This window comes from Ochlerotatus camptorhynchus, unplaced genomic scaffold (genome assembly GCF_037179485.1).
Source record: "Ochlerotatus camptorhynchus isolate MF236.1 unplaced genomic scaffold, CSIRO-AGI_Acam_v1.1 ptg000592l, whole genome shotgun sequence".
Taxonomy (NCBI): Eukaryota; Metazoa; Arthropoda; class Insecta; order Diptera; family Culicidae; genus Ochlerotatus; species Ochlerotatus camptorhynchus.
The window spans coordinates 414,370-431,073 of NW_027041072.1; the positions used below are offsets into that span (position 1 = coordinate 414,370).

At 36.6% G+C, this 16,704-nt stretch overlaps 1 protein-coding gene across 4 annotated transcripts in view; it reads right to left on the reverse strand.

The window, feature by feature from the left end:
* Pak (serine/threonine-protein kinase PAK 3-like protein) overlaps positions 1–16,704 on the reverse strand; it is a 161,997-nt gene that overhangs the window by 13,868 nt on the left and 131,425 nt on the right. For 3 of the 4 annotated variants that reach the window (XM_065237115.1, XM_065237113.1, XM_065237117.1), the window contains one exon: positions 586–860. In XM_065237115.1, coding sequence (XP_065093187.1) covers positions 586–860 — 275 coding nt within the window. The remainder of the gene's footprint in view (positions 1–585; positions 861–16,704) is intronic. The other variant, XM_065237114.1, reaches the window with a different exon arrangement.

Consider the following 16,704-nt stretch of genomic DNA (forward strand, 5'->3'; position numbering starts at 1 on the left):
TGTTTAGATTTATGGAAGGCGCCTCCAGGGGGAGACTACAGTCAACTGAACCTTGTGCATACCTACCATACCACACAGCACAGTATGCTAATAGGGTAACGCGCTGCTTCGTAGTAAACGTCCATTTTCGTAATCGAGCAGAAAACATAATTCTAGATAGAGCTGGACTTAGGGCGTAACAGCTTCTCGATGATTTCCACGAATTCAAGGCACACCCACGCAAACAAACATAACTGTCGGGTAGGGAAGCCATCCCCTACCCGATGGTGATGTTGATTTGCGTTGGCGAGTCTTGACTGTCTACAAATCATCGGAAGAAGCCTTTGTTTACAAAAGTTGTTACGCCCTAATTACAGCTCTATCTAGAATTCTTCTTCTTCGCATTTTAAGCTTATTGCTTATCGCATATTAGCTTATTGCGTGCTCTCAACTTAGAGTTCTTGATTCACTTTCACAGTTATAATGGAGAGTTTTCGATGCCTGTACCATTTTTGCATTTTCAAAAGAGAGGTAAAGTGCGGTTTGTGCTTGGTAGAACGGAAATGAGATCAAAACCCCTATTTATGCAAAAAGTTCAATACTCACGATGGACTTGGTCCGCTCCGGTCGGCTCGCGATCGGCGGCGGTATTCCATTGCCGCTGATGCTGCCACCACTGCTGAGCCCACCGAGTTCGTCGCTGTCGTGCTCGCCGGTCGAATTGTGATGGGACGAGAGCGGTCCTAAGCTGTACGCCTGCGAGTGCGAACTGGAGAGGTGCACCTGGCCAACGCCACCCGGGCCGTGGGATTCCGAATCCGTAGGGGTACTGCTCGGACTGCTGCTGCTGACTCGGCTCAGCGAGGAACCTATGGACGAGGCTAGAGTTGAGCATTAATAATGTATTTATTCACTGCTGATGCGCGGATTTAAACATGTTATACGGTTTACACGCTGAGATCAGATAATCCAAATCTGGGTATAGTTTACCCGTAGCCCCATTGAATCGGCTGAAACCGGACAATAAGGGTAATTTGCTTGAGTAGAAAAATTTGGTTAAATTTAAAGCAGTATTCTCATGAAGAAGCAAACTCCAAGTTCAGTAAACCCAAATATGGGTCTATTCAATTAACTTTTCTAATAAAATTTGATCAACTTTCAAAGTTTTGTGAGAAGAACTTAAATTTATGTAAATCGGTTACCTAAATTTGGGCATTAGATTTTCAGCGTGTAGAAAATACAATATTTCCAGAACAACATGTGAAAAGGGCATACAAACTTTTTGTAAACAAACCTTCTTATGCCCTTTTCTCACCACCCATATGACACCAACGCAAACCTTTAACATCACCGGGTAGGGGACACTTTCCCCTTCCCGATGATATTGGTGGTTTGCGGTGGCGACCCTCGGTTGGTGAGAAAAGGGCCTACAAAGGTTTGTTTACAAAAAGCTTGTATGCCCTTTTCACATGTTGTTCTGGATTTGGATTAGGTTGGGATTAGAAAAGGGTAGGGATTCTTTACAGTATGGTAGATATGATGTTGAGGTTAAGTCATTCATACACAGCAAAAAAATATTTTAATATCACATCAAAGTGGATGCACTTCAATCGTGTCGAAAAATGGTGTAATATTACTTGTCAAAAAGGACAACATTATCATTAATACAGTGCATGAGCTGACATTACGCTGCTTTAACTGCATTTGTTTATTGTTGTGGCCCTAAAAATTACATCAGATTTTCGACATGATTGAAGTGCATCCTCTTGGATGTAATATTAAAATTTATTTTTTGCTGTGTAATGAAAATGGTGTCAAATTTCAAAATGTCGTCAATTTTCATTCATTCATTCATTGCTATCTTGATAACATTCGATTGTAGTCAACGGATGGCAATCGATGTCCGTCGGTGATTGGTTCTAGATTGCGGAACAAAGACCGACATTAAATAAAGGAACGAAGCAGAAGCAGGAGAAGAAAAAAGTGATAACCCAGCTATCACTATGGTAAATGCAGCTTCGACAATACCTTTACCTATTAACGGGATAAACAAAGTTATTGGAGGCTCAACTTTGGCCAAACGTTGCTTCCGAAGCCATCATTTACCTTATATCATTAGTAATTAATTAATTTGGAAAATAATATTCTTATTAAATGCTCCATCAACAGCTCAGCAACCAACATATCGACATCGAAATCGATCTAATTCACATATAAACTTCAATGGGCCAAAGCAGTATGAGATCGCATCCCGATGAGCTCAAATTTGGGTAGAATTATCAATACCTCATGATTTGAACCACCATAATGATAGTTACTACTCCCCGATTGATCAGATATCGCGAAATTTTCACAAAATTTCGAACCAAATTAAAAAGGACTTGAGATTAGGGGCCAACCCCTAGATTTATGCCATTAGGTAGAAAACCACTCTCTGAAAATTTCAGCTCATTCGGATGTAGCACGAGCTGGAGCTCTTGATTTAAAATGTACAGGGGATTCAGGGGATATTGGTTGAAATGTATGGAGAAATAACATTCCTACACTCTTTCGTGCATAGAACTGGTTTGATTAAGCTCAGAATTTCAGCACACGTAGCTCAAACTATAAGGAACAACTTTGCTGAAGGCAGCATCACGATTCAAGTTAGTTTTATGGAGATAATAAGTGATAATAAGTAATTATGTGCATTCTGCTCGTATATTGCAACAAAATACAGGCAGCTTATGCAACGTATCAACTAGATTAGAGGGTGAAGCACATATTATGTCACGCTCATACAATCTGGACAAAATCATGGATTGCTCGGTTTGAAGGCTTCGGAATCGAGACTAATCTTCTGAAGGAGTTGGGCGACGAAGATCCAGCATACTACCGTAATTTTGTCAAAATGACAAAGCAGGATTTTGATTATGTCCTGTAGAAAGTTTCACCGGTTATTACCAAGCAGGATACCAATATGCGCAAGATCCGAAACATCCGTTAAAGTGGTCAATTAATGAAACTTATCCTAGAACTCTGCCTTTTTTTTCAAAACCATTCATTGACATCTTATTAATATGAATTCGAAGTTGGGATCGGAAAATTGACTCTTGGGTCCACGAAATGGCCTTTCAGTGGATCAAAATCATCCCTTAAAGAGGTAAACTCATGAAACTGATCCTAGAGCTCTTCTGATCGTTCGAAATCACTCATAGATGTCTCATCAGAATAAAATGGGAGTTGTGACCGGAAAATGGACCATTGAGACCACGTTATGGTCCGTTTTTTTTTTCAAAACCACTCATTGGCATCTTATCAGAATCAATTTGGAGTTATGACCAGAAATTTTACCCTGGGGACCAGTGCACAATGGTCCCCAAGTCGTATTTAGGAAGACAAAAATATTTGCGCCCAAACCATCACTTTTAGGTATATGGAGTATTGTGGAAAGTTTCTTCGTATTTTTTGCCAATCTATTTATGTTAGTGAACTTAGGGTGGTCCATAATTGGAGAATTGAAAATACAAACCTTTTCAATATTTGAGATAGACCAATGCAGTGTTCTTAAAAGTTGTATAATAATAAATTTTAATCAATTTTGCTTAAGATATCTCTTGATTATTACTTATGTTTATTTTAAACAAGCAGGTTAGGGTGGCCCCTAGAAAATCGGCTTTCTATAAATATCATTTTATAAGTTCATTTCTCGTAGAAACTTTGTTTTTAATTCTTTCAGAATTTTTTATGACGCATATTCCTGCTGAAGTGACTAAAGTTGATATCGCCTATATTTGAAAATTTATGGCTAGTTTTTGGGAACAACTTTGACTTTTTTAAATAAAATAAAATACTTTAAACAAAAAACGCTCTCACCGTTTTTTCACCAAAAATGAAGAAAAACACGATCTTTCAAATGAAATTCAAAGTTTGAAAACCGGTTTGCTCCTTTTAGAGATATTGACAATTCATAACAAAATTCGAAGAATATATCCATTAACATTCTAATAAAACAAAAATTGCAACATGATTGCGTCATCAATATGCGTCATCATAAGTTCTAAATGTTTTCAAAACAACGTTTTTACGAGAAATGAACGTATGAAAAATTATTCAACTAAATCTGTTTTCTAGGGGCCACACAAACCTGCTTGTTTAACAAAAATCATAGTTCATGAACCATAAGAGATATACATTTGGTTAAGACACTATTCGAATTGATTGTTCTACAACTTCTTAGAACATTGCATTGGTCTATCTCAAATAATAAAAAAGTTTGTATATTAGATTCACCAATTTTGTCGATCACCCTAATTTCACTAACATTAAAAGATCGGCCAAGAAATATAAAGCAACTTTCCCCAAGGCTCTATATACCTTAAACTGACGGTTTGGGAGCAAACATTTTTGTCTTCCTACATTATAATGAAGTAATGAAATTGGGTTGTTAGCGGAATGCTTTAATAAAACAGCAAAAAAAGGGTTATCTTCCATTTAATTCCACTTAATTAATTTTGGTATCCCTGACAATTAAAATTAAAATTAAATGGAAGATAACCCTTTTTTTGCTGTTTTATTAAAGCATTCCGCTAACAACCCAATTTCATTACTTCATTATGATGGCTACCAAGCCTTTGGGATTTTCCTTATTAGAGAGTTGAATAGATTTTTCTCCTTTAGCTTACTTAAATCTTTGGTTTTAATTAGTTAGGTAGGTTCCGATTCAACACATTGTAGTTTCATTTATATACCTGTGATCTTGACTTTTATACCTAGGGGATGAGTACTTAAGGGGGTTAGATTTTGATAAGTTCTTTAGTGGGAATGACACTGATGAAGACTGCACATTGTAGTCGAAATACGTATCTGTCATGGATACCAAAATTAATTAAGTGGAATTAAATGGAAGATAACCCTTTTTTTGCTGTTTTATTAAAGCATTCCGCTAACAACCCAATTTCATTACTTCATTATGATGGCTACCAAGCCTTTGGGATTTTCCTTATTAGAGAGTTGAATAGATTTTTCTCCTTTAGCTTACTTAAATCTTTGGTTTTAATTAGTTAGGTAGGTTCTGATTCAACACATTGTAGTTTCATTTATATACCTGTGATCTTGACTTTTATACCTAGGGGATGAGTACTTAAGGGGGTTAGATTTTGATAAGTTCTTTAGTGGGAATGACACTGATGAAGACTGCACATTGTAGTCGAAATACGTATCTGTCATGGATACCAAAATTAATTAAGTGGAATTAAATGGAAGATAACCCTTTTTTTGCTGTTTTATTAAAGCATTCCGCTAACAACCCAATTTCATTACTTCGGTATTTAAGTGTTTAATAACTTCTAGGTGCTTTTAACGGAATTTTTGAATATTATTCCACGTAATTCTTGGATTTTTTTCTCTCTTGACTTCTAATAGATCTTTCTTTGGAGTTTGGGACTATATTTAATGTTTATAGTTTTAATTCATCATATCAAAATTGAATCATCTTCTTCTTCTTCGCATTTAAAGCTTATTGCATATCGCATATTAGCTTATTGCGTGCTCTCAACTTAGTGTTCTAGATGCACTTCCACAGTTCTTAATTGAGAGCTTACGATGCCTGTACCAATTTTGCATTGGTATAATTGTGTGGCAAGTCCAATTATACTTCTATGTCCAGGGAAGTCGAGAAATTTTCCAACCCGAAAAACTCCTAGATCGGACGGGGAATCGAACTCAGCCACCTCCAGCATGGTCTTGCTTTGTAGCTGCGCCTTTACCGACTGAGCTAAGGGAGGTCCCAATTGAATCAATAAGCCATTTAAAAATACCGTCTTATTGAGTTATTTTTAATTTATGAGTGGTTTAAAAAAACTGCGTAGCTCTAGGATCAGTTTCATTAATTGACCACTTTGACGAATGTTCCGGATCTATAAGTGGTCCCCAGCATCTATTGTCTGGTCAAAACTCCGAATTTGATGTCATAAAACGTCTATTAGTGGTTTCTAAAAAATCGTGGAGCTCTACGATCAGTTTCATGAATTGAGCACTTTTATGGATGTTCCGGTGGACTATCCCATAGTCTCCAGAGTCCATATGCCGAACACATCTCCGAATAGATTTTGATAAGATGTCTATGAGTGGTTTCTAAAACAAAAACAAAAGCGCCGCGCACAGACTGCTGTCAAAAAACTATGACCAATAAACTATAAACTATTCCGGCTTGATGGAATAGTTTATAGCTTGCAACTATGATACAGAAACTATCGCCAGAATGTACACACGACAATGAATTTGGCTCTATGTCATAGCTCTAAACTATAACTTGCAAGTCATAACTATGAGCTATCACGTCATAGTTTAGGTGTTCCTATGGGCTATAATATAGTTTTCTATCACTTAGCTCGCTATATACTAGAAATAGCTCCCGTGTGGCGGCACCTTAAGATTGGGCCCATCGCTAAGAATCTGCTATTTATCAATTTTATCTAGATGAACGCGTCATTGGGACGGTACTAATAGATATTTTTGGTCGCTGTATGGGCCCAAATTAGGGGCATTTACCAAATTTTATATATTTTTTACTAAAACTTGAGTTTTTTCAATAATCATAATTTTTTGTCCATATTTTCACCATCTTGACCTGTAGTACAATAACAATGCTGATTTTATTTTAATTTATATTGTAAATAAAAAAAAAAATAGTGAAATTATTTTAGAGTGCAGTTTTTTTTTCAAATAGTTCCAGATGTTCCTTACAATATTGCCCAAGGTACCAAACCGGTTGGACACACATTTTTCGAGTAACAGTTTTCTGTAGCTAAGGCTAATATTTTTTCTAAAGGCCATTCTCAATATTAAGACTCGATTTAAAATGGTAATCTGAAGATGAAAAATGGCATTTTGGTCATGAGGAACGTTTCTGAAAATGTTCATCCAAATATAAAAAATGTGAAAATTAGTGCACTCAAAATAATTGTCACGTCAAAGTTACGTGAAAAACGTAGATCTAAAAAAGTATTAATGGCTGTGAGGCTACCTGACACAAGTAGTATTTAGTTGTTAGCATCTGATTTTTATCTGAAACACATTTCACATCCACCTTGTTAACCGATAACACTTACGTGAAAATCACGTACGTTGGGAACATCATCCTGCCGATACTGACAGTTCTATTTTCACGTAGTTTCTACGTGTTTCACACGTATGAAAAAATAATCAACATGGTCACCGTACAAAACTCACTGCATGAGCTGTTAAGTGATTTAGAGATCGCCGGTCACAGGGCTGGTAGTGCTGATGCGATATAATAGTAGTGACTTTAGTGACTAAAATTACGGAAATAGTGACCAAATAGTGACTTGTAAATACTAAATAAGTAACCATTTATATGGTAACTTAGAAATTCAAATACGGTTTGATATTGAAAAAAAAAAACTTTTTATGTCATGGAAATTAAATAAAATTTCATAAATTCCTCCAATTTAATCGAATCTCACAACGGAATCTCCTGTGAAGAGCATTTGAAGTGATTTGATTAATTTACTTTTGCTTACGTTATACATGATGACAAGCAAATAGTAATTCCCATTTGTTATGATCTTGAATTTGATTCTGCGTTCGAAATCTTTAAAATTTTGATATATCTAGGTAGATAACTTTGATAATTCGCTAAGAATTTCTTCAGAATAATCTCAAGAACATTTTTGGAATAATTCCACTTCTCTTAAGCTGTTACAAAAATTATATTGTATTTTTGAAATTCTTTGCAGAACAATTAACAAAATTCTTGGAAATAGATGATTTTCGTAGTTTGAAATGCTTAACATCAAATATCAGAATTAAAGTGGACATGTTATACAATAGATGAGGAGATGAAAGCAAAGCGTTGATAGTTCCGTTATAGTACGGCAGTGTGAAATTTGTATATAGAAAGTAGAAAGTGAACAAAGGACAATTTTGAAGAAGGTACGAATCGGGTAGAGCATCTCCTTTACCAAGCTCATCCGTTAATGAGGGATGGTGAGGGGTGTTTCCCTCTGCCACCACTGGCAAAAGGGATGATCGCCGATTTGCTCATGTAGCTCTGATGTGCGGAAACAGTTCTATCGATTGTTTCACGCTCAAGTCGCCATCTGACGAAAATAACTACCCGATTCGTACCTTCCTCAAAATTGTCCTTTGCTCGCTTTCTTCTTTGTATATAGGGGAAATGGTTGTAATGTCGGCCTAAGTGTCCCTAATTTGGGCCTATACATAAATTCAGCAATCGACTAAATTTTCAATAGCAACCAAAAATATCCATTAGTAACGTCCCAATAACGCGTTCATCTAGATAAAATTGATAAATAGCAGATTTTTAGCGAGTACTATAACGGAACTATCAACTCTATAATTTAATCTCCTCATCTATCGTATAAAATCTTTATTTTAAATAGGATATTCGACGTTATGCAACTCCGACTATGTAAATCGTTAAATTCACGCATGAAGTAATCCCAAGTAACACTGCAGGTTTTATCGAGGTTTTATAGCATTCCACAAGTTCAAATCATGGTCTAAAGAACCCTCATAAAACCAAAATTGTTACTTGGGATAACACATGATAAGTTAAAGTAGATTATTTTCGTTTTTTATTGATTCTTCTAGGAACTCCCTGAAGGCTCCTTTAATAAATCCATTTTAAATTTATTTGAATTCTCTTTAGAATTTCCATGCAATTGACCTCAGAATTTTCATAAATTTCTGCTTAGATTAATATTGGACTTTGCATTCAATTGGAAATTCAATTCGTATTCTCCTTAGAATTCCCAAAGTATTTCCTCAGAATTCTCAAAACAAAAATTCATCACACAATAACTTTGAAAAACTTTTCAGAATTCTTTTGAGATTGAACCCTCAAAATTCGATTCCATTGGAATTATTCTCAGAATTTATTTCGAACTCTTAAGAATTCTCTTAGAAGTATCTTCAGAAATCACCCCAGAATTCTTTTAGAGCTATCCGCAGAGACCATCTTTGGAGTTCATGGGATTTTCATGGAATTTTCATCAGAGCTCTCTTAGGCAAAATTTCAGAACGAATTTCGAATTTTGAATTGGACCTAGAGTCCTCATCCAATCATTCTTCTCAGAACTCTCGTTAAAATTCACTCTCACTTATATTGGAATTATTACCAAAATTGTTTCGGAGCTGAATTTAAACAATAATCAAAAGCGACGCTCGTATGTGTTAAGCCAAGTTTAACTATGTAGGTAAACCTGGCTTAAGATTTAAGCGAATATGAAGAAATCGGCCCTCAGAGCATTTTATTTTAAATGAGACTTTCGTAGTTTGTACTTGGCTATTCTTCTCTGATGTATCTTGGTGTCATCCAAAATTCTCTTAAATTTACTTTGGATTTTTTAAAGTCCATCCTTGAAAGACTTTTGAAAATCTATCACAGACAAATACCTTGAAAAGTTTCCAGGGTTTATAATTTATTTTCTGAGAAAGGAGGTACATTTTCCCCGATTTTAATTGAAATTGAAGGCATTTCCCAATAGTTTTCCTGGTGTTTTAAAGTTTTGCGGTTCACTGGTCACCCTGGTAAAAAATTCAATTTTTTAACTTTGTTAAAACTACTTTGTTAAAACAACTGTAGACTTTTTTAGTGTAAAATTTAAATATTTCGATACTATTATTTAATTTCACTCTATTTTAGTAGTGAAAAAGTGACTTTAGTGACTATTTTTTAAGGAAATAGTGACTTTAGTGACTTTTTTTTTATGTAAAAAGTGACTTTTTAGTGACAGCCCTGCGGTCATTAGTTACAGATTTTGGACGGTACATTACTTCTTCCGTGTCAAAAATAGGTTTAATACAGATAAGTCTAAACCACTGTGACATAGTCAATAAGTATTCATTGTCATTATAATAATAAACATTGGACAAAATAACGGCTTTTTTTTCTAATCCTGACAACGTTTCAATAATTGCGTAATATTCGTATAACATCTAATGCTTGCATTAATTGCTATTGCATCGACTATTGCAACATTTACCTGATATTAAATCACAGTAATTCTTATAAAGAAGATTAAATTCATCAAAAATATAATTACTTTTGATAATATTTTATTATAAATTTTATCATAATTTCATTTAAAATTTACTGAAAGATTTCGTAGATAATACTAAAAAATAACGTAATATTTACGTGAAACTCCAGTGGAAAGAGTGGGAATGGATGCGTTCTTCGCTACATGACAATCACGTAAGTGTTACGTGAAAAGTGCGATGGAAAAAATCCACATATGTTTTCACGTAGCTTTGACGTGACAATTATTTTGAGTGTGGATTTGTGAATTCGTCTGGAATCGCTCTGCTTAAAATTAAAACAACGGCGCCGGTGGTGTAGTGGTAAGCGTGATTACATCTCACCCCAGCAGGCCTGGGTTCAATACCAGTCGGCGCCGCCGGGATGTTCTGAGACATAACATCTCTGATCACGCCTTCCTTCGGATGGGAAGTAAAGCCGTTGGTCCCCGGTTCATGTGTTGATGGGTCGATATTTAGGGTCCAGGTGTGGGAGCTGCCTTCCTGGCACGTCGGTAGCATTGGTGCTCAGCACGGAAAACAAGATCGACGGGAAAAACAAACCAAAGGAAAAAAAAAAAAAAAAAAAAAAAATTAAAACAGCCTTCAGAAGTCTTCTTCAAGTTCAACATCCTAACAAAACATGAAATAGGGGAAATGACGGCTTCGGCATGGCAGACTATTTTCGGCAACCCAAATTGAAACGCTAATTTCACTGAATTTTCTTAAGAAAACACTTCGCTGAATGCATTCAAACGATTCTTTATGAAAGCCTATTGATATATATAAGGTAGAGAACTACTTCGGCCTAATCGCCCATTTTGGGCCTATCGAGCAGAAAACTTCAAATAAATCCATGATTTCAGAGTTAACAAGTCAATTATGCTTTTGGTAGGATACTTTAGTTAAAAAGCTACCGAACGAAGTCAATGAGAACGCGTGATATGAAGGTTTGCATTCTTAATTCCCAAAAACAAAAGAAGTGAATTCATTGGCGTTTCAATGCGTTAGGCCGAGTTTAGAATCCGTAGGCCGAGTTTGGCGTCAAGAAGCAGTGTTTGGATTTTGACAATATCTCAACGATTGGTTTCTCTTTATCAAATCTTACGGTATGTAGAGAAAGGTAAATAAATTTGGAAGCCATTAGTGATAATAACATTTCGTTTGGTGCAAAACTGCGCTAGATTAAGAAAGACTAAGTGCGGGTTGAGCTTAATTGGCCGAAAATGGGGTAGTTAACCCTAATTTAATTTGATTATATTTTTACCACTGAGAAAAAGCAATCTAGCAAGGTTTTCTTGAAATGAAACACACGCACTCTAAAATGCTGCTGATTTCGAGTTGCCGATGAAAGCAAAGCTTTTAACACGCAGCTCAAATAGAACGGTTGCCGAATTCAAGGATGTTGCCCACAATAGTCGCTCTCACTAGAGAAGATTTGAGCTTTGTAAAAGCGTTTCAAAACAGTTTTTGACAATTATTTCGACTGAAATTGTTAGAGCAGCTGGCAGCAAAAGATTGTAAACAAACCAATACTGCATATGTGTGCGTTCCTTAGAGAAAAAGGCTTTATAAAGATGGTCGCTGCTTAGGTTGCCGAGAATACGTAAATTCCCCTATCTTCAAAATGTCTGTGGGAAAAAAATGTTTTCGCAGAATTTCAAATGTCTTCAAAATGAAGACAAAGGTTGGTTGGTTGGTTGTCTTTATTAAGGAGATTTTCAGCCAGACGCTGGTTCATCTCCGACTAAATGAAGACAACAAATCTGGCACCCCTGATTCAGCCTTTAAGTGAAAGTGCAAACAACTAATTCGAACATTCCTATCAAATGTCCTGTATCAACATTATCGTTCAAACGATTTTCGAACATACATTTGCAGTTAAAGGCTCTGAACCATTTGGTGGATTATTTTAACTTTTGGCTATCCGACTGTGGTTATTTCTGCCAGACAAGAAGCAAAATTTTGACAATCGGGATTGAGTTCTTCTCGAAAACCGGTCGATCGATAGCATAGGGATTTTCGATCATAGAGAATAACTTTCGAAATGTCACTTTTAACCACGAGTTAAATTTAACTCGGCGAATGGTTCACAGCCTAAGTAAAAGATCTTTAGTTATCTGGTTTTGTAAAATCCAAGTAATTTGATCGCACATCAAGATATTTTTGGTGACTGCTGAGTATGGTGTTTAAGTAAACGTTCTAACGTCCTCTTTAGCTTTGATTATTTCTTAAGCAAACCCCACACGCATCAATATATTGACGCAAAGGGGAATTATTGACAATAATATTGATGATGTGAATTCAGAAATATTGTCAATCTCGATGTATTGACGTCAATATATAATGTATTGACAATACGATTATTGTCAATAAAAGCAATCGTGTACGGTCCACTTTATCGTTTGACTGATACGCGTATTTCTTGCACTACTTTTAGACTTCCTCATTGGGGATTCCGTTGAAAGGTTCGATATAATTAAAGGAATAAAGTCTTGAAAATTTACTCCATTGGATGGGGAAGAAGGTCCTGCGATAATTTTAAATAAAGGAAAGATCAATAATGAAACTGATGATGAATTACGACATAAGTACGTTCCACCAGAGAGATGCCTATACCTGTCAATTGAATGATTAAATATTTTTGTTTTCGTTTCCTGTTGGCAAACCATTTTCCACACAACGTGGAAATGAGCAAACCAAATAAGCATGATGCGAAATCAAACAACCGACGACGCCTTAACAGCAATCGAAGGAAATATAACAGATCAATCGCTGTTACGGGGTTGTGTGGGATGTTGATGCTAATAATGATGATGCTCCACGATGACGGCAGAGCAGTGATCAGAGCAGAGTATAGCATCCCGTCCCGCGTATAATTGAAGAAGCACTTTGAAACCGAAGAGTGAAAGTTTTATATGTGCCCATCCAAAAAGCGCTGAACGCTTTGGAGATGCTCTTTAGGCCGACCTAGGTAGGTTTCCCGCCTATAGGGCAAACGCATCCTATTCCTATTTCTCTGCACTCACTCACAGTGTGGTGGGGTAATGAAATAGTTAGTCATTGATCAATCTGAACGATGAAGTTTCATCGAGATTTTTCCCACCACACTTGGGAAATAAAATGGAAGAGTCAGCGAAAAAGCCAAATGCTTCGGAGGTCAGAATATGAAATGTTGCAGTGCGGGATTCCAAATGCGTTTTTATACATACAGTGCAGCACTAGTGCGCAAAATAAATTTGACACATTTTAACTTTTTTTTTCATTCATAGCAATATGAAAATCCACGATTGTATGGTTGTGAAAGTAATTTATCGATAACGTTAATCGATTGTCTGACATTTGAAAATAACGCCGGGGCGTTACATTTCTTACAGTAGTGAAAGCTTTAGAAAACACTTGAACAGAATCTTGCCGACCAGTGTAGCATCTCAAGCCGGCGATGATGCATGATTGAGCACCATCGATGCCCGTCGTCGCCCCGGGGAGACATCGAGGTCGTCTGGGACTTCATGCTCCGATGGATACGTCCCTCTATACTCGTATAGGATATCCTAACCTATGTGTCTACCTAAGTATCTAACAGTTGAACTTCCTACCTCACCCTTGAGGCGTTAGGCCGGCTTGGAGGCCACACCAAGCATACAGCTAGGAACAATGAACAACGAAAATATTAGTATTTCTTCACCTTCTCCTAGGCCTGACGGCTTCAGGATGGGGATGGATGGTAAAGAGATTAGCTAACCCAGCGAGAGCTAATCTCTTCCGTGTGGGCTTGTTTTTTCTGCTCGGTTCGAATTTGATGGCATTTTTTTTGTTTGATTAGCGAAACCCCAGCCGCCTCGTCGCATGGTCGTCACGAAGTTCGTGGGAAAACACTGTTTATCGGTCAAGTGGATGGAAAAATCTTGTGACACAAGAAGGCGATATCGTCGCTAATCGTGAGGCGCTTGTCATTGGCATCTCATAGCTTAAAAGTGTCTTTGCCGAGCCGTATCTGCAGCAGCTCTTAGCTTTCACCTATACAATCTTCTATTTTGTTGCACCCGATGATGGTAGGTTAAACGAAAGCGAACGATTTTCTGCCGTACTTATATTACAGCTTAATTAGTGGCTCGATGGTTCTTCCGCTATCATTCGACGCACGGAGTGGAAGATTGTGGAGCAGGCGGGCATGCACGTTTGAACAATGCTTCGACAGCTAAATAGCTAATTAGCTGTAATAGCGTGATACAATGGCGGTGATGATCATAACATTCATGGTGACCTTTCGGTGTTGATGTGTTAAGAAACTACTCGTGACTGAAGAGCAATGTTAATAGGAAGTGACAGGAAGGTAGATTTTTGGAAAACTTTGCTTAAGGTCAAGATTCAGTGAAACCTCATCTGCTGCACCACTTCACGTTTTCAGGGGCACACATTTCATCGTCCAGAAGCCTTTTATTTTAAGTAGTATGATCGTAGATGATCAGTTATGTGATCGAAAAAAGAAACGATTAATAGTGGACTATGTCATTAATGCAACACACTTTTTGAGCAATGGAAATTTTAATGATAATAGGAATTTAATTGGTGGATTTTAATATTAGCCATTGTTTATCACGGTCATACAATCCTAAAGGAAGACAACTGGGGTATATATTTTGATCCAGTTTTTGATTGGACGATTTTCATGTTTAAGATTGTTTTTGACGTGACGTCTGGGGGTCACATTACGAAATCGAAAATGAGACATGTAACGAAAATGGGGGGAGTTTTCAAACGAATATTTTCCAAAACCATTAATGGGAAAAATGCCATGCAATATGTCATTCGACGGAGAACCTATCCAACATTTTTTTTTGTGTATAGTACAAATAGTACAAATAGTTAAACAAATAAGAAATTTATCGAACAAAATAGGAATATTTCGCCAACTAATCAGAATAGCGAACGGATGTGATGTATGTATATTCTCTCACACGGACATCACTTTCCAGCTCGTGCGCAAATTTGCCATCCAATCCATGCGCTTTCTGGCAACCAGATTTTTAGTCGTCTTGCCAGATACACAGACAGACCACGTATATTTTCTGATTTTTTAAAAAATATGTTCTAGATTTTCCCTGATTTTTTAAACATATGCTTTAAAAATATCACTGCAATTGATTTACCCTCTAAAAAAAAAAATAAAAAAGCCAAACTTGCTACTTTAATTAGGGGAAATGACGGCTTCGGCATGACAGACTATTTTCGGCAACACAAATTGAAACACTATTTTCACTGGATTTTCTTACGAAAACACTTCGCTGAATGCATGCAAACGATTCTTTATGCTTTCAGCTTCAATTTGACTATATTTTTACCACTGAGAAAAAGCAATCTAGCAAGGTTTTCTTGAAATGCAATACACGCACTACAAATTGTAGCTGATTTCGAGTTGCTGGTTGCCGACAATACTCGCTCTCACTAGAGAAGATTGGAGCTTTGTAAAAGCGTTTCAAAACAGTTTTTGACAATTCTTTCGACTGAAATTGTTAGAGCAGCTGGCAGCAAAAGATTGTAAACAAACCAATACTGCATATGTGTGCGTTCCTTAGAGAAAAAGGCTATAGAAAGAAGGTCGCTGCTTAGGTTGCCGAGAATACGTACATTCCCCTATTAAAAGCCATCAACGTTGGAAATTATTGGAATTTCAAGGTAATTCTGAAAATAGTTCACAGTTGAGGCGAATTCTTTGTGAAATCAAAGGAGAATTTCAAGCTACTTCTGGGTAGAATTACATTCATCTTTGTGGGCTTCGGGGTCGTGCGGCGTCACCCATCATTTAGGCGTATTGTGAGTGATACGAAGTGAGGGTTCGATTCCTGCTCCAGCCGGTGCAAATTTTAGTAACCTGAAAATTTCCCTACTGGTGTAATGGGTGTGGTGTGTTGTCCGTTGTCTAGTGTTAAATATTCAGTCTGTGCAATCTCTGGTTGAAGACGGTGTCAATTGTCTTGTCAACTCTGATGACAATTGCATGGAGATTTTGTCAATAAAGGAAATACATTCCGGAAGAGAAATCATAGAAAATTCTTATGATGAAACTTAAGGAGTATGCTGATACGAATCGTGAGAATAATTTCAATGGAATTCTGTCTTATGTTTCTATGGAGATTAATTTTAATAAAATTTTAAACGCAATTTCTGGGATACTTTCAAAACCATTTTGGCAAAGTACTTGACTGCCGATACTCGCATAATTGTCCCATCTTTGCTTGATTTCCTATTCATATGGGACAGTTATGCTTTTATGGGCAGTTGAGTACTTAGGTAATACTGAAAAGGTTTTCAAAACAATTCTGAACTTACCTACAAAGCAGTTTAAAGGGAATTATCGATAAGTCTGAGAAGAGTGTGACGGTCATTCTGAAGAATGTACCAAGGAAATTGTTAAGAATATTTTAAGAAGTGAAAGAAAAGTGGACACAAAATTGAGCCAATTCTTGGGAATTATTACCAATTTGAAGGAGTTGTGGACTTAGAGAGTGAGTTATAAGAGATTACAAGAGGTAATGCTAAGAACTGTTTAGATATTTTCAAGATTATTTTAGTAAATTCAGACTAACAAAAAAATTCATGATCTGGGACGCAGGAAAAAGTCCGGAATTTAGAACCATTGCAAGATCCTGAGACTTCAAAAATGAAGCTATCAGACTT